Source organism: Megalops cyprinoides, chromosome 17 (assembly GCF_013368585.1).
Source record: "Megalops cyprinoides isolate fMegCyp1 chromosome 17, fMegCyp1.pri, whole genome shotgun sequence".
Taxonomy (NCBI): domain Eukaryota; kingdom Metazoa; phylum Chordata; class Actinopteri; order Elopiformes; family Megalopidae; genus Megalops; species Megalops cyprinoides.
The window spans coordinates 18,496,094-18,515,654 of NC_050599.1; the positions used below are offsets into that span (position 1 = coordinate 18,496,094).

At 41.7% G+C, this 19,561-nt stretch overlaps 2 protein-coding genes across 4 annotated transcripts; one reads left to right on the plus strand and one right to left on the minus strand.

Moving 5' to 3' along the window:
* Positions 1 to 1,431: 1,431 nt before the first annotated feature.
* Positions 1,432 to 6,574, minus strand: ngs (notochord granular surface). The gene is made up of 11 exons (XM_036550566.1): positions 6,384 to 6,574; positions 5,673 to 5,829; positions 4,767 to 4,916; positions 4,460 to 4,579; positions 4,001 to 4,096; positions 3,766 to 3,900; positions 3,459 to 3,569; positions 2,932 to 3,042; positions 2,597 to 2,721; positions 2,018 to 2,308; positions 1,432 to 1,525 (listed from the first exon to the last, which is right to left on the minus strand). The coding sequence occupies exons 1-11, from the start codon at positions 6,572 to 6,574 to the stop codon at positions 1,432 to 1,434; spliced, it is 1,581 nt and encodes a 526-aa protein (XP_036406459.1).
* Positions 6,575 to 9,974: 3,400 nt separating this feature from the next.
* ccnc (cyclin C) lies at positions 9,975 to 17,494 on the plus strand. Of its 3 annotated transcripts, none has more exons than XM_036549849.1 (12): positions 9,975 to 10,012; positions 10,957 to 11,063; positions 11,266 to 11,350; positions 11,462 to 11,531; positions 12,113 to 12,164; positions 12,386 to 12,441; positions 13,915 to 13,950; positions 15,314 to 15,405; positions 15,693 to 15,760; positions 16,137 to 16,216; positions 16,314 to 16,432; positions 17,112 to 17,494. In XM_036549849.1, exons 2-12 carry the CDS (start codon positions 10,988 to 10,990, stop codon positions 17,164 to 17,166), a joined length of 789 nt encoding a protein of 262 aa, XP_036405742.1. In that variant the 5' UTR covers positions 9,975 to 10,012; positions 10,957 to 10,987; the 3' UTR covers positions 17,167 to 17,494. The 3 variants fall into 3 exon arrangements, with proteins under 3 accessions (XP_036405742.1, XP_036405741.1, XP_036405743.1); XM_036549848.1 differs by having other exon boundaries at positions 9,981 to 10,130; XM_036549850.1 differs by lacking the exon at positions 9,975 to 10,012 and adding an exon at positions 10,252 to 10,268.
* Positions 17,495 to 19,561: the final 2,067 nt, after the last annotated feature.

The following is a 19,561-nucleotide window of genomic DNA, read 5'->3' on the forward strand; positions in this document are numbered from 1 at the left end:
TATAATTCAGCTTTCACTGATCTTTTTCTGGTACTCACTTATACCACATTACACTTATACCTCATACCACATTAGCCCTACACAGTAACACTGTGCCTTAAACTCTGATGTTTAAGTCTTAAACCACTACACGTTAGCCCTGAATTGTGACACTCTCTAAACCATACCGTGACACATCAATCCCACACCATACATTCTTGTTTTAATCCATGAATTGCTCTTGAATCTGAAACCATTAGCTTTAGTGCTAAACCATTTTACCCCAATGGAGGTGTTTGTTCACTGCCCTAAACCCTTATCTCTTAGTTTTATACAATTTACATTAAGATGGATATCGTGGTGGAACCAGCATCCTTTCACTAATCAGTAGTTACCCCATGTATGGCTATTTATATGCTATGATTATACTCATAAAAGGATTATTTCTGACATAGCCATACAACAAAATTGTCTACTGTAGGCTCTGTGTTTTTAATGGGTAAGATGGACACAGTGCATGATTTGGAAAAGAATCATCACTGTCCATGTCCCTGTTGTACCTGACAGTGTTTTATAATCCATTAGTCACATGTGGGGACAATTTTTGTATTGGACGTAACACCAAAACTCATGAGGATCTCAGGATCAGAAACAAGCATCCATTGTTCAATTTGATTCTAATACTCGTTATTAGGGGATGAAGGTCTCTGATGCCCCCCACTGAAGTTCAACACTATTTTTTCACTTGTCTCTGAGGGAGATTGCAGTCTAAAGTCAGTTCAATTGTTGTTAACCGTTTGTTGCAGTTGCAGAAGTTCACTACAACAAAGTGGCTGTTATTTTAGATCAGGATAAGGTGGTTTTCTGTAGTCATCTACGATCACTCTGAGAGTATTGATGTTGTTGGTAAAGTTTAATGCAATGTGGTGGTTGTAATTGATTTACAACTTCATTTAATGTGGTTTTTGCAGTTGTCACGGTTCACTGTGGAACGGCAGTTATCATAGTGCTCTACAAGATGGATGCAGTCACTGTATAATAGTTCCCTTAAAGTGATATGGTTATCTAACAGAAATTGAAATTACAGATATCTTAGTTCACTGTGAAGCAGTTGTTACAAATGTACCAGAATGTTTCAAAGAGAGCTTTAACCAGCAGATATTCATTAATAGAACACCAGAAAAAAAAAAACTGATAATATAGGTTTCCATGAATTCCAAGAACAAAGAGTATGATGCTGAATAATTTATTTGTTACAAGTAGAATAGCAGTCTAAGGCACACAGAAGTTTTAATGCTTGTGAACAAGCAGCATAAGACACTGGAGGTGCAACTTGCCCTGCAGAGAACAATCCCAACTGTCAGCAGGGCCAACAGCCAGGTCAAGAGCTCAGGTTAGGACTGTCCATGCTAAGCTCCAGAGGGGTTAAAGCAATCTTGTAGTCCCCCTCCTCTATTCTTCCTCTGTTTCGTCAGCTGCACCGGAAATGATGATTGTTCGTTCCTGTGTGTCGCTCTCAATCTTGTCATCCTCTGTTTTAACTGTTCTGAGATCAGACAAAAATGACAAAGCTGTAACAGAATGCTCACAGACCCTTTGTTGAGCATGGTTACAAGTAAAACTGATTTGGTGGGGACGGCAGTGTAGCATAGTGGTTAGGGGCAGGACTCATAGCCAAAAGGTTGCCAGCTCAATTTTCCACTGGGGGACTGCTGTTGTACCCTTGCGCATGGTACTTAACCCAGAATTGTCTCAGTAAACGTCCAGCTACATAAATAGCTAGCATATAAAAAATTGTAACCTATGTAAATTGCTCTGGATACGAGCATCTGTCAAATAACGATAATGTAATGTAATGGAAAAAAGAACTATGAAGGATTAAACTGTGGCAATTTCAGTCAGCCTTGAAATGAATCTATAATGTATGAATAATACCATACCATTCTACTACTACTAAGATCGATGCGTATTGTATTTTAAATACTCTCTTTTAGTGTGGCCTGTTGCCCAGAGGTGTCTTAACGTAACTTACTTTTACCTGATAAGCACAGTCTTCCTCTCTGTCATCTCCACTGCTTGCTCCGTGGAGATGGTCTCGATGGCCTCCTGCTGGCCCGCTCCGAGCGCCCCACCCCCGAAGCCTCCGCCCAGGCCGGCAGCGGCGCTCAGGCTAGCGGCGGCGCCCAGGCTAGTGGCTGCGCTCAGGCTGGCGGCTGCTCCTACGCTCGCCGCGGCGCCGATGGCCATGCTGGTGCTCACGCTGCTGCTCATCAGAGACAGGCTCCGCACCATGCTGCTCAGACGCAGGTCCTCCCCCTCAATCAGCTTCCTGTCGGGTCGGCGGCAGAGACGTTGGCTCAGGCACACGGTCTTTAGCAAACCCATAACAAATGAAGTGCTATTCTAACTATTCACATCCAGAGGAGCGCTCATATTCAGCCCATTTTGACAGCAAGGTGCAGGGACAGTCCTCGTGGGGTAAATCTAAAGCAGCTCACACAGCGCATAAGGTTTAACCAGTCATAAATGAAATTTGTCTCCTCCAAGAAAGAACTCCGTACCTGACAGAACACTGTGAACATGAAGCTTTGTGTCTATGGACAGACTACTGCTTTACCTGTAGGTGGTGATTTCTATCTCCAAAGCCATCTTGATGTTCAGCAGGTCCTGATATTCACGCAGGTGAAGTGCGATTTTCTCCTTGGTGGATTTCAGCTCAAGGGTGAGAGCGTCAATTTTTTCCTGTTTGAATGGAGCAGTTGGTTTCAGTGGACAAATGAAAGTGTTCAGTCTTTGCATCTTCAACACGTCTAAACATGCAAAAAGGTAAGATGCTTTGTATAGGCAGTGTAGCTGGACTCAATATGATATGGGGAAATGAATTAACTACTGACTTCCGAATTATATGAGTGTGGTAATTAATAAAAAAAAGATCCATTCTGGCCTGCTTACTTTAAGTTCCTCCTCGATCTTCTTGTACTTCTCTAGTGCCTCACGGATCTGTGCTTCCAGCGCCTCGTTCCTGGTCTTTAATGCCTCCAGCTCCCGCTGTTTGTTCTGAATCTGAAATCGTGAAAAATATAAATCAAACAAATATGTCTTTAAACTATTATCTTCTGTTGATTAAGGCTTGGGTAGTGAGTTCACTTGAGAGTCATTGTCTGTGGAACATGTCTAAATGGTCTATTTGAATGTCAAATCTGAAAACTAAAATGATAATATTATTGTATATTTGCAAATGCATAATCCACTTGACTCATTTTGAAAGCAGGCCTACATGAGGCAACGCAGAAATGTGTAATTTGGATAAAAATACAATAGAAATGAAAACAGCTATTTATAAGAATTCTACTCACATTTTACCAGTGGATTAAGAACCTTGTAAGAAACAATTAATGACATGTAACAGACAAACAGTCCTCACTATCATCTGCGTCATCTATAACATATATTCCAGCAACAAAATCCAGAATACTTACATCTTTCTTATAGCCAGCAATTTCTTCTCTGACACTTCGGACTCTTTCTGCATGTTTAGTCGAGGCATTATTTAAGTCTTCAAATTTAGTTTTATACCACGCATCCATCTCCTGAAAAAAATGTATGTGTTGTTACACATGTCCGATGTGATAAAACAAATGTAAGCAACCAGGACGTACTTCAGTTTAATGTGTAACACAGTACACCAACATGCTAACAACTCCATCTTTCCAAATCATACATTTAACTGTCAGGTCCTCACCAGAATGTCTGTTTTTGTCCTATGTGTACATTTGTATGTTTTACCTGTAAATTCTTGGCAGCGATGTTGTCATACTGAGACTGGATTTGTTTAAGAGAGGCAGCAAGGTCTGGAAGGGAGAAGGACACCTCTGTTCTGGCGGCTGCATTGTAAATCTGTTTCATCAGCTCCTCAATTTCCTTGATGGATGGAAAAATAAAAATAACGTTTTTCAAGTGCTGCACAAAACTAACCACTGACACTGAAACACAAAAGTTTCCATGGATTAGGGAGGAGTACCTCTTTGTGAACCCTCTGGAGGAACAGGAGCTCTGCTTCAAGGTTCTCAAGCTGCTTCTCAAGAGCAATGCGGGCAGAGGTGGCAGCATCGACATCCTGGTCACCACAGATTAAATGGAAAAATTGTTGGGAACAGTGCAGTTGTATTTAGGTCCATGTTGCTGGTGCATTGCCTTCTCATTGCACTGCAGTTGATCTCTCTGCCTTAATATTTTAATGCTCCTACCTCACTTCCTATACCTCATACTGTCTCTTGCACTTTGTATATACCAGTTTTATATGCCATTTTCTATTTATTATGCTTGCTATTTATATATGTTTTTGCACATCTGGTTAGATGCTAACTGCATTTCATTGGCTCCATACCTGTACTCTGCACAATGACAATAAAGTTGAATCTAATCTAATCTAATTTCAAGTATGCAGTGAGACCATATTTGGCTGAAGGAAGGTGCTCACCGGACGGAAAGCTTCTATCTCCTGCTCAGCCTTCTTCCTTGCCTCCACGGCCTCAGCATATTTCGCTTTGAGCATCTCCAGCTGACCAGCCATGGCCTCTTTGGCAGCAACAGCAATGTCCTGTACAAAGAGGGTGAATTTATGGAGATGCTATCAGCCTTAAAGGAAAAGCAGTATAACTAAACCTAAATTTTCCACGAGCAGTAATAATGTCAAGAGGGGTTCAAATGTGTGATGTTCGTGTGGATTTACAAGCATTGGTGAGGTGGATTAAATCCATATCTGTGTTGATGTAGTTCCTGCTCACCCGCTGTGCTCTCATCTGATCAGCAACCCTCTTCAGCTCTCTCAGCTGCTCCTCGTACAGCATCCGCAGGCCAGAGGGCCTTAGAAAACGGTTCTGCAGGGCCTCGATCTCCGTCTCAAGCAGCTTGTTCTGCTGCTCCAGTGTCCGTACCTTTCAAGGAGCAGGAACACAGACCTTGTATTACTTACTGTTTATTTTACATGTAGCAGCGCAATGTGTTTTAGTTGCTGCAATCTAGTGACTGATGTGTAGTAGTATACTTAGCTTCCCTGCACAACGTAACTTGTGGTAGGGCTTGAATAGTATTATGCTCACACTCATTGGTCTAGGGTTATCGTTAACCTGTTACCTGACACTGTTGCTCATTCAACTTGAAGGGAGACATTTCTTTAGTGCTGGAAGTTGCTCTAGATAAGAGCGTCTGCTAAATTAATATATTGTAATCATAAATTCTCCCCGTCTGAAATGTGTTATGTTTTCATATGTGCTTGCAGACCGGATAAATGAGAGCAACACATTTGGCCCCTTGGTCTCTTTAGCCAAAAAGTGTAAGTTTGTCTCATGTTTTGCACAATAGCTCCATGTATGAAATTTCTGAATTCATGAAATGCCTTACTGAATGTAACCCATTTCAACTTCTAATGCATAACTGCAAAAAGGTGACTATTCATGGTACACGCATCCACCTACAGACAACCTCCACCAACTGCAGTGATCTTGAAAGAATGGGAAGTATCATCTAAAGCTGGTGATTTTTTTCCAACTTTGTGCACAGTTTGGGAGCATCTGCAATGTAAGCATCTGCATCATCACATATGTGAATGATGTTGTGCTTATTAAACCACACAGAATAAGACTGGAATCCAAGATGAATGGGAACAAAAATGCCGGAGAGGAAGGTCTTGCCTTCTCGATGTAGGCCGCCAGCCTGTCGTTCAGAACGATCATCTCCTGCCGCTCGCCGGTGCGTGTCGTGAGGAAGGCCTGGTTCTCTGCGGCCGCTGCGTCCAGATCCAGCGTGGCTCCCGCCCCAACACCCAGACAGAGTGCGCCCATGCTTGAGCTGAAGTGGCATGCAAGTCATCAGTTTATCCACAATTAATGCACAGTACCAGTCAAAGGTTTGGACAGACCTTTGACTAAAGATATGGGAGATAATGGGAAACATGCATTTAAAGACCTTTTGAAATAAAGACTTATGCTTAAATGCTTGAAATTTGTTTTCTATTGTTAAATAGATAAATAGTGAAGTTAATGCCTGTGTATGAATTTCTTTCCAAAACAAAATTTATTTTTAAAAAATATTTTTTGCTACTTTGAAGAACTTAAAATATAAGATAGCTTTGATTTAACACTCAAACACATTTTTTGTCACTGCATAATTCCATTTGTTTTAGTTCCTAGTTTTGATGTCTTTACTAGTACTCTAAAATGTGGAAAATAGTAAAAATAAAGAAAAAACCCTTCTATGAGTAGGTGTGTCCAAACTTTTGAATAGTACAGTAATGTATTGCAATAAGAAAAAAATCTACAAATTTCACATAAACCACAAAAGGAGCTACACTTGCCCTTCATAGCCTCACGCCAGTGCAACCTGGCGGACCCAGCTCGCCCTACCTGATCATTTGGGACCGGCGCGAGCTGGAGAAGGCCCTCCTGCCCAGACCCTCGGCCCTGCGGGAGTAGCTGGCAGAGCGGTGTCGGACACGGGGCGGCGAGGGGCTGGACACCCGCACTTGGTAGGACGTCATGCTGCTGTCCTCGAAATGGCGGCGGTACGACGACATCCTTTCTGGGCTGCGACTCATTTTGGTGGGCTTGGGTTTTCCTTCCTACGCTGCTGTGTTCACCTGGGAGCTGTGCTCTCTGTACTGAGGGTTCAGACAGCGGGGCCTGCCTCTTATACCTCCCCGCTCCCCTGGCTAGCGCATGCCCCAGCAGCTCCGGAATCTCGAACCTCAGCACAAAATGGAGGCTGACCTTCCCTACAAATATCTGTCAGCATTGTGCGAAAGGTTTAATGTGGTGAAAATAGTTGGGTGATGCGCTGCTAGGTGATGAGGACTTAATTTCAATCAAAGTCGGAAGTGAGGCTATTGTTACATCAGGGCACTTTCTGTGAATATTTCACATAAGTATTCATTATTATAGTCTGTTTACATATCAGAAGCAAGGCAAATAAGACTATCATACAACTAACAAAAAATATAATTTTCTTAAGATTACACAGTGTAAGTTAGGTATCTGAAGAATAAGTATGTTCTTACACGTGTTTGTAATTATTGCCATATTTGCCATGCTTATTAATGACCTGGTAAATTTGTTCTAATGTATTATAGAACATGTTTGATTATACAATGGATTTATATTAAATTAATGTCAGTTGATTATACTATATAGTAGATAGATGGATCCCTAGCCATTTTAGAAAGCAACTCGCACCCCATCTGGTTTGCTAACACAAGCAATCGATCTTCATCTTTCCCTTCTCCCATTGACATGCTAACTAGATTTATTCCTGCTTAGCTTCTGTATGTTGGCTAGCGAAACCTACGACTTGCCAGTGCTGCTGATGAAAAATTATCTGTACAATGCTGTATGAAATGTCCACCCACCCGCAGCGCTTCAGTCAGGCAGTATTGCAGATCAAGTAATCAATGGTTCTTTCATTTTAGGTTTCTTTGAGAAAACTATAGTTACACTGAAATCCTCAGTTATATAATTATATTCATCCTTCAGCCAGTTGAACCATTAATTTATTTTTCCATTACTTTCATGTCTTTACTGAAATGGACCATGAATCCCTTCATTTTTTTCAATTTAAACAAGAAACAATTTACGATTTATCAATCACTCTGTATTGTTTTATCCTTTATCAAAAAGAATAAAATAACTTCAAATGGTTATAAAGGAGCTTTAGTCTCATAGGAATTCTTATTAACAACATACACACTACATTTTGATAGGACACAATACTGGGACAAGGATTAACTGATATATTACAACAAGAATAGTAATAAGTGAACTATTCAGAGACCACAGAAAGGTAAACCTCAGGTCTTGGGTTTCTGAATAGATGACACCCCTCTCAGTGGAAGCCCCCTTAAGACTGTTTAGGGGCCATGTAGACTGAGATTAAGAGATTCAGAGTGGAGTAGTGGAAAGGAAGCTACACACTAAAGGCCAGGGTCATAATGTATCTACTATAAGAACATGTGGAATAGTTGGAGAAAAACAGGATATGGGACCCGAAGCTTGCTGGCTCTTATTTGAGTGATTGTTTTTTCCTCTGTCCCCAAGTTTCTAAACCTCATTAGCTTTAATAGATATGAAACTACAGTGTAACCTGCTTAATATCACCTATGCTGTGCATGACAAATATGTGATATGAGGGTGGGTGTGATTTTAACATGGTTCCAATATTTTCTTTTGGTGCCAGTACACTGAACTGAACTGCTGTTACTATACTGCATGGAGATGTTTGTATAAATCTAATGTTTTCAAAAAAGAAATTGTGTCCTTGACCAAAATGACATCATGGATTATTATGCTATTTATCAATCTGAAATTAACTTTTCTCAAGATGGAAAAGAAGGGGATCAAATAATGAAACAGTGTATTCAATGCTACTGTATATTTGTTGCAAATGTATCTGATAGGATCACCACCCTTGAAAACAATGAGGCACTGAAGCAGCAGCCTAAGTAGGCTATAACATTAGCAATAGCATTTTGCTAACCAGTGAGATTTTACAGCAGCAGGTCCTACCTGCCATGTCTTCACCACCCTTTACAATTATCATGAAGTTACCATTACCTGCAGCTCATCTGTGTACGAAAAAGGTTGGCATTGTGGACTGCTTTGAGCTGAATGGATTTGCAAACATTTTGGTATGGTTATGCAGAGCTCAGTACTCAGTGATAGTTTGTTGTCCCTTTGCAACACCATCCCACCGTGTTTTATTGACTGTTCAGAATGTTTTTGCAGCAAAGTATGGTATTATTGGTCAAATCACTTATTTTAAAACTAAAAATCTTCAGGGCAAAAAATCTGTAACTAAGTTCTTTGAATGTGACAATATATGGGTTTCCCAATAATATTAATATTAATCAATAACATTAATTATTTTAATACTGACACTGGTGGTGTACGGCAAGTGTTTTGAAAAAAAAAAAAGAAAAAAAGAAGAGACATCTGTGATATTCAGATTATTCATCTCAAATGGGGAATGTGTAACAGGATGGTAGCTTAAGTCACCTGGAGAAAGTGGCCTCTGGTAAGCAGATAAATGACACAACGTAGCGTTGCTTTTGAGTAGAACTGAAATGGCTGCAGGAAACTCAGGGTCATCTCCTTCAAAGGGGTCTAATGATAATGCAGACCCACGTGGCTGTGCGTTACACTTGGAGATCCATTCCAGTTATCTCAGCTCTTGCATACATGTGGCAGCTGCACGGGGTCACTGTCTCTCAGCCATGTGAAGCAAGCCTAAATTAGTTTGAACACTGAAGCGTCACATTGCAGAGAAAGATACTTTCCAGCTCTGCTGACGTATGAGATATTTAATGCTAAATGTGTTGTCTGTTTGCATTCTACTTACACAGGAAGTCATTGTTTAGGTGTGCTTAGGATGTCTTCAGAGGATACCCAGGCAAATTATATCAACTTTTGTTGCGTTTGTGATTTTAAAAAAAAAAAAAAAGAAAGAAACTCATACGCCAGTGATCAGATTTTAAATTTACCAATTACAGTACAAATACAAATACATAAATATATATGCTACTGTCACAGTTTTTGTAGTCTTTCATGGCTGAACGTGTAATATGTAAGTGCTGAGTATATCCTAAAACACGTATATAACATGAAATAAATTTACAGAGATTTGTAGAGTCATACATTCATGGCATTTCTTAAATTTAGGATTTTATATCACATCTATTGTGTTTTAAAATACAGTCCAATTTAAAATTCCTCATCGTATTCAAGTGAAACTTGACAACCATTAATATCATATTGTACATTTTTTTTTAATTAATATTATTTTGTCAACCTCACGGAATTAAAGTTTTTTATATTTATAAACGAGACAAATCTATTTCAAACACACCCGTTAATGATTACATACGAATGTTCGTACCCGGAACCTTGTTTGCCTTTGCGTTATGAAATCGGGTTAAAAGGGACGGCATTATTCGCTGCACAGCCAATCGTTGAGCTGTGTTGTTGTAATCTACTTCAGTACTGAGGTGACCACTTTGTTCTTTCCGATCTTCTCAGATTTGTAGTGACGAAATCAAAATTAAGGGACATTTTCTACCTCATCTTATTTGCGATGGCAGGGAATTTCTGGCAGAGTTCGCATTAGTAAGTAATTCAGCCGAACATCATGGAATACCGGCTTCAGTTCTTGGCGAATGATTCTTTTGTTTTGGGCCTAGGTAGTTAGCTAGCTAGCTAGACAAGATAGTTGAAAAGCTAACTAAATAGCCAGTCGTCACAATGGTAAATGTTTCTTCCTATACGTGGCCAGTTAGTTTATTGTGAATTCGTGTAGAACGGAGGTGCAGTCGTTAGGCAGCCCAAATAGCTAGCTAGACCAAGGTAGCTAACCTATAGCTTGCCACTCTGGAAAAGACGCACTCCGTCACCGTGAAAAACAGTGAGAGAGCGAGTTTGCTAGAACCTAGATAGCTAACTGACAAGATCATTTCACTGTCAAAATGTTTGTTGTTTGAATAAGAGACAAGACTTGCCAATTTTGGCAAAATTATCCAGCTGGCTAGATAACGTTAGTTATCAGGATTGAGAGAGCCAGTTTGTTAATTGATTGGATTATTATGATCACCATCTGTTATAAATTAAGAATGTTATTTTAGGTAGCTAAACACTACATAATTACAGTATCTAAGCGTAGTTACTCGTTTTTTACTACGTACTAGGCAGATAGGTAGCTAGGCAGCTTTAGTTTGTAAGATAGCTATGTTTTGCTATCTGTTACTTGCTGTCTGCTATCCGGTTTGAAATGACGCATTACGGTTGTTGGATTATGCGACGTGGGCCTTTGGCTGCGTTTTAGAAACAATATGAATATAGTGGTAATGTACGTAACAGAAATGGAAGTGTGAGTCAGTATTTAACCTAATCTACAATTGTGATGCATATCTAATTAGGTATTCTTTCCTTTTGCCAGTCTGCAGTGGGTCCTGGACAGGCAGGATCTGATGAAAGAGCGACAGAAAGATCTGAAGTTTCTCACGGAAGAGGATTACTGGAAATTGCAGATCTTCTTTGCAAACGGTAGACATTTATAGGAACCGTCAGCCTGTCTGCGTCAACATATCTTAGAGAAGTGATCAATGAAGCTATTATAAAATATAATTTGAAGAAATTGCACTATTATCAAAACATAATTGTACATTACTTTCAGTCTGAAGAAATTCGGTGAAAAGCTTGATGTGGGTTTTATGAGGTCTGGGTTTCACTTGTCACTCTTTCACAGTAATCCAGGCCCTGGGAGAACACCTGAAGCTCAGGCAGCAAGTTATTGCCACGGCAACAGTGTACTTCAAGCGCTTCTATGCTAGGTGAGTCATCAGCGCCGTGGCCGGATGAAGCCCGGATCGTTTCAGGTGGTTCAGCTCACCTGCGAAGGACAGACCTTGTAATCGAACTGAATATATCCTGTCTGTCCACAGATACTCTCTGAAGAGTATTGACCCCGTCCTCATGGCCCCGACTTGTGTGTTCCTCGCGTCTAAAGTAGAGGTGAGAAAGGGCCCCACTTTTATTGCCTCTCCCGTTTTGGATAGGGGTGCATTGCGCTAAAACATCTGTGGAAAGCAGAAATGATGACGTGAAAGTACGGCTGAAAAACATGACCAGCCTGGCTATGGGGATTACACTGCTCAGTATGCTGCATGAAGACGTGATGGAGCTAATCAGTACTAAGTTGCTTTGATTATATATTACCATTAATAATGAAATAGCTACAGCTGAACTTATTGTTTTGCTGTGACTTACATAATACAAAATAGCACATATGCTCATTATGTTGACAGTGCTGTTGCAGGCAAATAGATGACGTAACAGCTCTGCTAAATGTTGTGAAGTGTTAGTGAGTGTTGCTTATGCCATCCAGATTATCATCTGTTGAGCAGGGCTGTGATTACAAATGAATAAGTAATTAACTTGCTGTCAGTGGCAGCCACCAACCACCAAAATAGCCAACATGGCAGGCCAATCCCATTCTGAAGTACTGTGGATATCGAATGCGCCTATCTTCTGTATGCAGTGTTCTGGCTGTTTATTTTTACTAGTGATACTAGTCTACCTTCTTTTTCCTCCAGGAATTTGGCGTTGTTTCCAACACTCGCCTCATCTCAGCAGCTACGTCTGTATGTAAGTGATGATGCCAGATCTCATGCAGTACTGGTTTTCAGAATGGTGTGTGGTTTTGCTACGAAAGGTAACAAAAGAAAAGGTCACAGTGTGTAAGTAAGTATAAGTAAGCATAGTGAGTGTAGCTGGTGAAGAAATTTTGGCTCAGTTTGCATACAGTTTGAATGTATGTGCTTTTTTGTGTGCATCAATCAGAATATTGTAACTTGTTTCTTTTTCAGTAAAAACAAGGTTTTCCTATGCCTTCCCCAAGGAGTTTCCTTATAGAATGAACCATGTAAGTGGTACTCTTGCACACACAGACATGCTCTCACAAGCACAGACGTACACACAGTACAGAGGGTTACATCTTCTGGCTAATGTCAGAGAGAGCGACGGATATTATTTATTGATTCAATAAAGGAACAGCCTCAGTGTACAGACAGGGACCATAAATTCCGATATTGTTACACAAGTCAACTGGTATTATTAGTAAAGGAGACTCAAAGTGGCACAGTTCCATCCTTCGTCATGAATTCCCTGTCACAAGGGCCAAGATTTGCAAAGCATGATGAACTGAAGTCACCAGAGAGCTGTCTGTCTGAATTGATAGACACATCCCATTCAATCATCACCTTGGATATGGTGTTACAGACCGAATATATTATTAGTCAGATTTCAAATACTGACTATGCTTGTACCAGAAACAACCCCAAAGTGTCCAACCTGTTCTCTTTACTGTGAACCATTTCATTAAAAATAATATATTTAAATTTGAGTGGATGATAAGGGGACAGTGAGATATGTTGAATATTGTATAGAGTACATGCTTTGAGGTCAGTGTCAGTGGTGCTGGATGTCTAGGCTCACTGTCAGTCCACTAGGACAGGTATATTCTGCTGGGGGGCAATGAAGTTCCTTTGCACACTACTTACATTTAGACACTGTCCTTGTGTCTACAAGGTCAGGCAGAAGCATGAAACTGTCCATTATGCCAGTATCTGTAAGCCAGCTGGCCAGTGTTTGAGTGTGTGTAAGGCAGCAGTCCAGTCGATCATTGTGTGTACGGAAAATGTCCAGTGTATCATTGTGTGTAAGGCAGCAGTCCAATGTATCTGTATTTAAGGCAGTGGGCCAGTCTGTCAGTGTAAGTAAGGCAGCGGTCCAGCGTATAAGTGTGTGTGTAAGGCAGCAGTCTAGTGTATCAGTGTCTAATGCACTAGTAGTAGTGTCTGTACTGAAGAGAGCGCAGTTGTCAGGTTTGGTGTGTGTGTTCACGTCTGTGGCGTCTGGCGAGTGGCTGCATTCTGTAAGGGTGGGGGGGAAGGAGGGGAATTTGCACTGCGCTGGGACAGTCTCAGGAGTGTGGGAAGTGATCTGGAGCTCGGACGCCAGCGCTCCTTTCCACAGGCTGCATATTTGCCATGCTTTTGCAAAGTGATTTGTGATGACTCTCCTGGCAGCCGCGGGATGGAAGCCTGTTACTTATTTCTGGTTTCCATGAAGATAATTTGAACACGTCGGTAAGACAACATCGCATCCCAGTGAAAGCTGCGTTGACAGTTGTTAATATTCTGCAGGGCAGCAGAGGAGAGTGGGGTTGTGAGTGAAGCCTTCATTAAATGGTCAGAAGGGACAGTCACTGGGGCACCGCTCAAAAATAATGCTGCACTGACATCCAAACATATATTTGATCATAGGAAGAAAAAAATGAATCCTGGCGTGTCATTTGTGATGAGAGCTGACTTGCCTCTGCTGTTTTCCTCTGCAGATATTGGAGTGTGAATTCTACTTGCTGGAACTAATGGTGAGTTCTTTTTCTAAGAGGACGAAAATGACTTACATCAGCCTCGTTTCTTTGATTCCTTTTTTACTGCGTCTCCTATTAGCTTGGAGTGATGGGATTTCCTCTGTCAGGTCAACAGTCCACACCAACTGTAACTATGTGTTTCCAAAGACATGGAGTGGAAAGGACAATGTATTTACATTGTAATCATAGGCAGGGGTGACTTTACAGGCAGTAGTGGCAGCATATGAGCTCTAGAACACTAGAACCTGCTTGCAGACTAGTTTAAAGTAGGTTACTGCAAAGCCTGCCGTATTGACCTTGGCAGTTGCTTTTTGTTCATGCTAAATATTGACAGATTCTCTTAGGCAACGTGTATACGTACACACATGCATACGTATTTGCACACATAGCTACACTAATTTGTAGAGGAAGGTTCACTAATCAATGTGGCCTTTTAGGTTGAAAATAGGAAGCACTGTTGTTTCTCTGTGCCGCTGCAGCTGAATGGAGCCCCTCAGTACGGTTCACAAAGAGGCATCACAGGCACCGCTTTGCCCTCTGCTCTGATCCTGAACGATAGGACAAATACAAACCCTGACCTGGTTTTCTGGCTGGTTTGTTGGTCTGTTAAGTAATGGCTATGCAGTCAGAGTGTATGGCTTCATTGTCACAGTGGGTTACACTCTTAGCTGGGTCACACTGTCCTCATTGCCTCTCTGTTTGACACTACGCATGTAAATTGTGGCAGTGATTCTCTAAGCTGGTGTCTCTTTGCGGGCATATTTTTTACATCATGCTACCATATTGTCAGGAAAATTAGGTGGTGTTCTGTGGTGTTTTTTTTATTTTTTATTTTCAACATAGATAATATGTAATCAAACAAAACCGTACACTTTTAACAGTAAGAAACAGAAAACACTGCACTTGCACAGGAAGCAATACACCACCAACGTACAGCCAACAGACCTTCTAAACACAAGTCCCACAGTGCCCTACAGGCAAGCCAGGACTGATAGGAGGAGTTGGTATTTTAGTCCCTTGACAGCTATGCAACTCACCTTGTTGATATAAGTATTTGGAGATATGTCAAATGAAGGTAATGGATAATGCACCGAGGTGTGGAATTGAATAAAGGACAAAGCGTAAAATGAGTAAAATGTATAGAAGTACTGGTTAAAAAATAAAATTAATTTAAGTTAAAATGCCATACAATTTAAGGTAACGAGACAATTAATGCATTGTTGAACGACAGCAGAAGAGTTAATAGATTAGATAAAAAAAAAAAGCTCTGCGTTTAAAAACGGCAAAAACTTGAAACCTTGATGCCTTGAGGTGCTGCGTGATTTGACGCTGACTGACTGTGGGAATGTGCCCGTTTCAGGACTGCTGCCTGATCGTGTACCACCCCTACAGACCCCTGCTGCAGTATGTGCAGGACATGGGGCAGGAAGACATGCTGCTGCCGCTGGCCTGGTACAGTTCCCACTGTGTTCCAGCGTGTTTGTGTGTGTGCGTGTGTGAGCAGCCTGTAGGTAGCCTCCCGCGTGAGATGTCATCAGTGTGTGGCGACCCTTACGGCTTTCCCTGATGCCATGAGGAAGTGGCACCAGCTGGTTCATGTACTCCTCTATTATAATAATTATAGCGATAACTATTATAATAATTGTAGTGTATAGTCTTATATTGTGACATTGTGAAATAGAATCTGGTGCAGAGATTGTTGGAACGTCATTATTCTTGCTCTCTCTCTCTCTCCCCAGGAGAATTGTGAATGACACATACAGGACTGACCTGTGTCTGCTCTACCCTCCTTTTATGATTGCGCTAGGTAAGCTCCTACCACTTAAAGTCTAGATGGTTACCCAGTGTGTATTCAGTGTATATGTTCAGTGGGTGTGTGTGCAGTATGTGTACACACAGAAAATGTAGTCACAGAAAATATTTTAATGATCTCACTTTGCTTTGACGGCTCACAAACCTGTCTGTGCTGTTTAGCAGTGTTTGATAGCGCACCTGCAGATATGAGGCATAATGTCTTTTGTCTTCCTGCCGATCTGTTTGTCTGAGATGTACCTGTCCATCTTCTTCCCAGCCTGTGACCCAGTGTTGGCACTTGCTAATCTATCTGTAGGTGGTGTAACAGTTTTTGTCTTCCCCAGTGCTTTGCCTGTATGAGGTGTAACAGTATTTCTGTCCCCCCACAGCCTGCCTCCATGTAGCTTGTGTTGTGCAACAGAAAGATGCAAGGCAGTGGTTTGCTGAGCTTTCTGTGGACATGGAAAAGGTAAGTCCGTCTTGCTTTTTACTAGACTGAGTGACAGCAGTTATTCCTCTGCGTCTGAAGTGCCGGTGGCATAAATAACCTGGGGACTTGCCAACAGATCCTGGAGATTATCCGAGTAATCCTGAAGCTGTATGACCAGTGGAAGAACTTTGACGACAGGAAGGAGATGGCAGCCGTCCTGAACAAGATGCCCAAGCCCAAACCCCCACCCAACAGGTAGTAGGAGCCAGGAAAGCGCCCCGCCCCCTGGCCCTCTGCAGGTCACAGGGGAACTCTCATCACCTAATCCTGCTATGTGTTTCCAGTGCAGTGCCTGAATCTGCAGACAGGACCGCCGTTTTTCTCTTTCTGAAAAGGACTTATTCCATTTAGTTAAATGGCCAATTCCACTTTTTTCTCTTCTTTTTTTTGATACATTTGTTGTTTTAATATTGTTTCCCCTGTTTTTCATCACTTTCTCCCATCTGCTGATAAACTATACTGAGTGCAAAATTAAATCAATGAACTGAAACAATTGTCTTTATTTGCCCTGTCCCACACAATAAAATATGAATGGTTGTTTCAGAGGCAGAGACCCCCCCCTTATATCAGCCAGGCCTCCACTGAAGCTGTCAGCTACAAGCCATTTGGAAAATGAAAGTGCATATTTTTGTCAGCAAGTTGCCATTCCTCTTTTAATCCAGTCTGCTCAGTCTTTCATGTGTCTCTCTTTCACACACACACACACACACACACACACACACACACACACACAGACACATGCAAACACATGTACACACACTTTCATTTGGATTTCTGTGCATTCTTCATACTGTGGTTTTCTTACCTCACATACTTAAATCCTCCTTGTTAGCACACAGCCTTACTGGCGGTTTGCTCTTGCTTCCTTTCACAGTGAAAATGACCAGAGTTCGAACGGGAATCAGAACTCCTCCTACAGTCAGTCGTAGGTGTGGCACAAGACTGCAGACTGGACGAAGGGGACGAAGATGATGATGATGATGACGACGACGATGATGACGATGATGCTGCAGACTGTTTGACACACCCTTTTCAGAGGAAGAGTGAAGCTAGAGGCCTTCTCCAGCACGTCCACCTAACCAGACCACACAGTCTTTCCATTTCTGCGCTGGATCATGTGTACAACTCACAGGAGGCCATCTGGCGACAGCCAACGCGCAATGGAAGTCCTCTGACTCTGTGTGTTGCCTGGTTACTGTGTGAATCAGGAGGAAACTGAAGTACCTTACGAACCAAAACTAAACTGTGCAGTGTAGTCAGCGGGGGTGGGGGGGGTGGGAGGGGTGGCGAGGGTACTTGTCTATGATCCTGACTTCCTTGAAAAGTCCCACAGAGCTGGCCCATCTGAGCTGTCTGTGTTTTGGGAAAACTTGACTATTAGTGTGAATCTTAAATGTGTTGTGTTTGGTGGGTTTGTGGTTAGGGTGGGAGTGACTGTGTGAGTTTCAAAGGCGGGATGGCACCGTGTTGGTGAAGTGGGGCGTGTGTGAGCGAGTGTGTGTGTGTGTGTGTGTGCGTGTGCGTGTGTGTGTGCGCGCGCGTGTGTGTACATGTGTGTGTTGGAGGGTGTTCCTGTGCAAGAGAGAAACAGCCCTCCAGACATGTGGGAGGAGCTAACTGACCACACTCTTGGGCAGTGGGATTGGTGTGGTTTTGACCATGGATTTCTGGGGTACAAAGCAGTTTTTAACATTTTTGTTTACTGTTATAATCCCTTGTTTTATTCCTTTCTGTTTGTAAATAGACTTATTTTGATGGCTTTATTATTTTGGCTTCTGTTGTATTGTTTTCAGAGCACAGTGCTGCAGAACTGAACTATCCAGCTGAACTCCTCCCACAAATCATGAAATATAATTTTTTCCACTGTAAATGTTAACAAAATGTATTTATGTTAACTATCATGTTTTCGGCACCCCATTTGGGATGCAGGAGAAAATGATTTCATTTTATTTTTCGATAGAGCAAATACTGTAACGGAAGCATGATGATGCCTAATCTGTTTCACCAGTCAGGAAAAAAAGGGTATTTGTCAGACTGCATTACAAAGAGTCTGAATATGACCTGTCTCCTGCCACTGTTGCCATGGCACTGTTGCACTGGCTTTCAAACCCCCTCCCTCCCCCACCCCCACGTCCTTCCCCACCCCCTTCACCTTCCCTCCAGATCCTGGAGAGAGGGCCTGACGGCATCTGCATAGAATGCGTACAGGACAGCTGTCAGTCGACAAATCACTGTGTGACACTACGTTGTCCGCGGCTGTGAAATTGTCCTCACCGATGCCGCCTGCTGTCCGTTGTGAAATGGAGAACTGCTAGCTTGCGACTGGATTGTAACCGACTGTCTGCGGCAGTGCACGTACTGTGTGGGTGTGTTTCAGGTATGGGTTGGTCACAGTTGAAGTGGTTTCGTTTCGGTCTGATTCCAAAGTGTTCGGTCCTTTGCCACTGCTCTGGAACGAGGGGCCAACCACATGGTGCTGCATATATGCCTATGTAAACCAGTTACCGTTTTTTTTTCCCGTTTGCATATATTTCAGTGTATAATTTTTTTGTGAGATCAATGTGAGATTTGGGCATAAATGGATTTAAGTTTTCTCTTAGTTCTGTGATTTAAGAGGGAGTGCTTGAATGCCTTAAAGAATAAAGCTGCTGGTTTATAAAAGCAAAAAAAAAAAAATAGAAAACACAAAAAACTTGACAGCACATGGCCTGGCTTTGACATGTGACACAGCCGGCCTGGGGGTGGGTGGGGGGGAGGGGGTAAGCATTCAGTCAGGGATGGGAAGATTGTCACAAAAAAAGACATCTTAGTTTTGATTGAGTTATTTTAAGAGTAATCTCAGTTTATCGGTGTCTCGTTTTTATTTCCTATATGTTCGCTTCTCCACGCTTTAATTTGAATCTGTGCACTTGTTCCAAGTACCACTTAAAACAACATGAATTAAGTATTACTTGAATTTTTTTATTATCTATGGTAATAAAAAGGACATTGTGGTAAGTGAATGGCTGCTTGTGGGTCCTGGGTCCGTATTCATTTTCAGGGGATAGCATTAATCTAAATTGCTTTGAAATGTCAGGCAACTTCAGACAGACATTATGCCCGTTCCTGATCTTTTTAATATTTCTCTTGGAAAATCTTGGTGACTGCAGCAGCGGGTTGATATTACACTTATAACTTCTGATGTCGGCCATGAGCAGGAGACTTACACCTACTGTTCAGTGCAGTTACCTGGATTAGATAAAATATTTATACCTTGTACCTAAAAGACCTAATTTAAGGTCTTTTATCATAACATGGCATCTCATCATGACTAACTTTGACTGT